The sequence below is a fragment of the Octopus bimaculoides genome, chromosome 27 (assembly GCF_001194135.2).
Source record: "Octopus bimaculoides isolate UCB-OBI-ISO-001 chromosome 27, ASM119413v2, whole genome shotgun sequence".
Lineage (NCBI taxonomy): Eukaryota > Metazoa > Mollusca > Cephalopoda > Octopoda > Octopodidae > Octopus > Octopus bimaculoides.
Genome location: NC_069007.1, coordinates 20,826,615 through 20,832,497, shown reverse-complemented (window position 1 = coordinate 20,832,497; position 5,883 = coordinate 20,826,615). Strand labels below are relative to the sequence as shown.

The window sequence follows — 5,883 nt, the reverse complement described above, 5'->3', positions numbered from 1 at the left end:
CTGACCCTTTGAATTACAGGCACAACAGAAATAGGAAGAAAGAGTGAGAGAAAGTTGGGGGCGAAAGAGTACAGCAGGGTTCGCCACCATCCCCTGCCAGAGCCTCGTGGAGCTTTAGGTGTTTTCACTCAATAAATACTCATAACGCCCGCTCTGGGAATCGAAACCGCGAGTCCGCTGCCCTAACCACTGGGCCATTGCACCTCCACTCTCTCTCTTATGGTAAACAGTATAAAAACATCCTATCTTTCCAGTGTTTCCCCCTAGTGGATTCCCAGATCCACGTTTCTGGCTCTTTAGCCTTCTTCCATGGAAAATACTGAAGAGAGATTCAAAACCATAGCATCAGTAACTGAATAGCGCCAGTGGAACACCAGGTCAGGACGAACATTGCAGTTTTAGTACCAAGCAGTAGTTAGAAATAAGCACAAACTTTAGGTTAGTTAAAATATGTCTGTGACATATTTCAGCTTCTTACGGCAAATTCACTGCAGTTACCATGGAGAAAAAAATTCTTTCTTATGATAAAAGGTGTAAAACCACCATGTCTACCGAATACTTCCCCCCTATTGGGGGAAGGCAGATTCCCTGCAAATACCCTTGTATTTACATATATACATACATACCCTTGTATGTACATATGTACATACATATATGTGTATGTATGTATGTGTGTCTGTGTGTGTGATAGGCTTTTTGGTAGGTTTCGGTTGTCCAAGGGCTACAGTAAAAAAAATACTTGGTCAAGATAACAGACAGTAAGATTGAACTTAAAACCATATGATTGGATGATTGGGAAGTGAACTTCTTGACCGCACTGCAACTGATGTAGTCTTAGATGCACTGTGCTGCAACTTCAAAGAAAAGAAAGAAACAACTGAAACAATACAACCAAACCAAAGCTGCAGCATTTTCGATCATGGAAGCTACTTGACCTGATGGTGACCAAGGGTTTAAGCAACAATAGGGGACTGTTTCCCTTTCTTGGCGCTGTAGCAGAAATGTTGTAGAAATATTCTATTGAACTTACTGAGTGAGAAGATTACCAGATATGCTATGAAAGTGAGCATGGCAAAAAATGTTGACTTCATAATTCTTCGCTTGGTCTGAATGATCCTGTCCGGCCAGCCTGGTACGGTCTGTTGAGAGCTGCATCATATGTGTGTGTATATATATGTGTGTGTGTGTGTGTGTGTGTGTGTGTACATATATAAATATATATATGATGATATATATATAAAACTTACTTGGAGACAGTGCGTGGCATTCGATCATATATATATATACACACATAAACATATATACTACATATATATATATACATACACATATGTGTATATGTATATATGTAAATATGTACACACACATACATATATCATGAATATGCATATAAAATGTGCATAAGCACACACATACACATATATATATATGCATGTATGTATGTATACACATCCATATATATCATAAATATACATAGAAAAATACATGTGTACACAAATTTGTGTAATTTATATATGTGCATATTCATACACATATTGCGTGTGTATACATAAGAGCATGGGTGTATAATGGAAAGGTCACGTCATTGTCCTTCTCTTTCTCCATCCCCCTTTCCCCACCCCTTACCTACACACATTCCCCTAACAACTTATCATGCAATAATTAATTAATTAATCAGGTATGCAGAATGCATGCATGTACATACACATGTGCACACATACATACACTGGCATCATAAATCATAAACCATCCCCTTGCACCCTACACCCCCCCCACATTGCCAGCATCACCACCTCCGCTTCAATATGTAACTCTTTTGCCATCAGTGTGCATGTGTGCGGTGATGGTGGTTGTGGTGGTGGTGTTGACAATGTAGTGGTGATGGCGGCGGAAGCATTGGTGGCAGCAACATCGGCGTCGGTGGTGTAATTTTGGCTTTCTTTCTTGGTCAGGGTGTCAGCCCTTTGCATATTCACTCTTTATGTCTCTTAGGTTCAGGAACAGCTTGCTATATTGAGGAACAATGGGGACATTGGATGATGTAACCTTAGATACACTGTATTTAAAACAAAACAACAAAAATAAATGATAAGGTGGTCACAGATGGAAAACTTTTGATCAGAAGCTTGCTTGGAGCAAAACTGACCCGGGGCTAAACAACAACTAATCGACTGGGATACAGCTGGTTGTCTCCATCCCAACCCCTACCCGACACTCCACCTTCATTAATTATTAACACACTTAATTGGTTATTCTCATAGCGTTCATTGTTTTATGGCTAATGAGCTGCTGCTGTTGCTGGTAATGAGAGGTATGGCGGTGGTGTGACATGGCTGTGTGGTTAGAAGCTTGCTTCCCAACTGTAAGGTTCCAGGTTCAGTCCCACGGCTGTAGAACCTTGATTGGGGGGGGGGGGACAGACACATAAATATATATATATATATACATACATATATATATACTCTATTACTCTTTTATTTGTTTAAGTCATGTGACTGCGGCCATGCTGCAGCACCACCTTTAGTCGATCAAGTCAACCTTGGGACTTATTCTTTGTAAGCCTAGTACTTATTCTATCGGTCTCTTTTTGCTGAACCACTAAGTGATAGGGTCATAAACACATTAGCATCAGTTGTCAAGCAATGCTAGGGGGACAAACACAGACACACACACACATATATACACAACGGGTTTCTTTCAGTTTCCGTCTTCCAGATCCACTCATAAGGCTTTGGTCGGTCCAAGGCTATAGTAGAAGATAGCAGCCCAAGGTGCCACACAGTGGGACTGAACCCAGATCTATGTGGTTGAGAAGTTAGCTTCATACCACACATACATATATATATAGATGTGTGTATGTGCATATATGTGTGACTTGTATGTGAATACAGGAATACTTCAGATCCAAGTCACATAATTCTTCCTCATAACACAGCCAAAAGAACAATATTTCACAGAAATGAACATTGACCTTTTGACCTCAAACATTTAATAGGCAATTAATTACATTTTAAAATCCTGATATATATATATATTGATTAAGATCTGGAGACAGCTGTATCAGTTGTGTATCAACCTAATTATTAATTGAGCTTTGTGTGGTTCAATCCCCATCTTCAGTAGCTAAAGTTCTCTTTCCATGGCTAAGTCTACCTAGCTGTAAATAGGTACCATGTTGTGCTGTCAGTCACTTGTATTGTTCCATGGCCAATTGTCAATAAACTCAGTTCACCTAGCTGCAAAGAGGTACCACAGTTTGTATAATTTGCTGTGTGTGTTTGTGTATAAATACATGTGTGTGGAAAAAGGCAAACGCTCAAACGGCATTTCCGACGGAAGAGTCCATTATATATTCAAAACAGTTTGATCTGGATTCCATGCTACTTCAAGTTTCGAAGGCCCTAATGGAGCTTTTCCCATCAGGCTGGTAATAACCCAAATGATCCATGTAACTCCCAATAAATGTATTGAGGGCTCTTTCTTTCATTTGTCCACTTACTCATATATATATATTTACTCCCCCTTTCCTTCTCCTGCGCTTCCCTCAGGATAGGCAACCGTGTATTCTCTTTGCAGCGGCACACCTGTTCCTGTCGTCATTCCTGATGTTTTTCTATCCGGCCAGGTAACCATGTACTTCCTCTACAGCAAGTCACCTGTATCCGTCTCACTGTAACCCCTTCATCATCACCTCCTCCCCTCTTAAAAAGTGTTTGTCTTGCAAGTACTTGTTGACCTTGTCAGTGCAGGTGCCACTTAAAAAGCACCCGGTCCACATAGTAAAGTGGTTGGTGTTAGGCAGGGCATCCAGCTGTAAAACTCCTGCCAAAACAGTCACAGAAGTCTGGTGCAGGCTTCGGCCTGGCTGGCTCTTGTGGTACTGTCCTACCCATGCTAGCATGAAAGGCGGATGTTAAACGACGATGCTGATGATGATGATAGATATATCTATATATATATACTGCCAGTAAGGTGGTGATTGTGTTTTCATGTAGCTAAAGTTTGACCGTTTTCTCTTCTTTTAGTTACCAACATGGTTTGAGCTGCTGCATCAAGAACTTTATGAACATCTGCACCAACACTGCATTTCTCAGATGGAATTAACATAAGAAAATAAGAAAGCTGGACATTTCAATTACAGGTGCTATATCTATCCAGTGGTCTTCCACATAGTTTCTGTCTGTACAATACCCTGGTTGGCAAAAGGATTATAGTAAAAGACATTTAGACAAGATGCCACACAATGGGATTGAACCCTAAACCTTGTGATTAAGAAGTAAACTTCTTAACCATTCACTTATACCTCAGCTACTTTCATACAATTAATCTCATTTCAGGTATTATGACTCTCTGTCACAAATTCCCCTGCTCCTCTCATAATTCCTTGTTTTGCGAGTTACTTGGTGACCCTACCATTGTTAGTGCCACGCTTGGAAGGGCATCCGACAGTAAAAATCTTGCCAAAACTAACTTCACCTGTGCTGGTGCCACGTAAAAAGCACTGAGTCTGCTCTGCAGTGTGGTTGGTGTTAGGAAGGGCATCCAGCCGTAAAAACCCTGCCAAAACAGACACTGTAGCCTAGGGTAGTTTTTCTACCAGGCTGGTTCCTGTCAACCATCCTACCCCTGGCTGCATGGAAGACAAATGTTAAACAATGTTGATGGTGATGATGTCTGGAAAGAAAGGAACCAGAAAATACTTCACTACTGGAGCCAAAATCAAAGTCAGTTCAGATGAGATTTGAACTCTGTATGTAAAAGGAGACAAGTGAAATTCTGCCAGGCATCTTGCCTGTCTTTCTACTCAATGTGCCAATCCATTGCTTTAATAACAACAATAATAAAAATGATGATGTTGATGATGATGATGATGACAATGGTGGTGGTGGTGGTGGTGACGATGATGGCGGCAACAATGATTATGAGGACGTTGATGATGATAATGATGATGACAATGACAATGATCTACATCAGTGGCTCTCAACTGGGGTCCACGTGGCCCTTGTGGGGCCATGTAAGATTTTGTTATTAAATTTTAACGTGCAATAAACTGCTTACACTTCTATGATGCACAAAATATTTTAATTTGTTTTTATACAATTCCTAACAACATTTAATTCCAAAAACATCAAAGGGCTCTGGGAGTTCAACAAAGTAAAATAGGGACCAAAGGGCCCACAAGTAAAGAACAGTTGAGAACCACCGAGTTAGAGAATGTGGCAAGCCAGGTGGAATCGGTCCTCTGCTACAATCTCTTTGCAATGGTCCAGGTCAGTGCTTCTCAGCCAAGGTCCAACATGACCCTTAGGGGGTCCGCATTAGATTTTGTTGTTAAAATTTATCTGCAATAAATTAGTTATATTTCTACAATACATAAATTATTTTAATTTGGTTTTTTTTTAATACAATTCCTAAAAATATTTAATCATAAAAACAGGGAATATTTTTAAACATCAAACAACTACGAGGGTCCACCTGAGTAAAATAGGGATTAAAGGGGTCCAATGGTTGGAAAATGGTTAAGAAACACTAATCTACATGGTGACAATGGTAATGCTGATGATGATGGTGACAAGTGATGATGATGATGGTGGTGGTGGTGGTGGCGGTAGTAGTGGTGACGATGATGATAAGATGGATGGTGGTGGTGGTGAGGATGACGATGATGATGACGAAGAGGAGGAGGAGGAGGTAGATGATGGTGACAAATACATTGATGATAACAATATCAATAACAACAATAATGAAAAATGATGATAGAATAAAAACTTTAGATTTGCATTTTTTCCTTTTTTTTTTGAGATTTTCTTTTAAATATTTTTTGTTTTGCCATTACTTTTCTTTGTTATTACATTTTTTTTCCACTTGTTTTATTTTTTGTGC

The 5,883-nt window shown here is 39.8% G+C and overlaps 1 protein-coding gene across 1 annotated transcript in view; it reads right to left on the bottom strand.

Moving 5' to 3' along the window:
- Positions 1-5,877, bottom strand: part of LOC106870993 (granzyme-like protein 2) — a 9,580-nt gene extending 3,703 nt beyond the window's left edge. The window contains exon 1 of the mRNA XM_014917241.2: positions 1,031-5,877. Within this exon, the coding sequence (XP_014772727.1) occupies positions 1,031-1,091 (61 nt within the window). The 5' untranslated portion in view covers positions 1,092-5,877. The remainder of the gene's footprint in view (positions 1-1,030) is intronic.
- Positions 5,878-5,883: the final 6 nt, after the last annotated feature.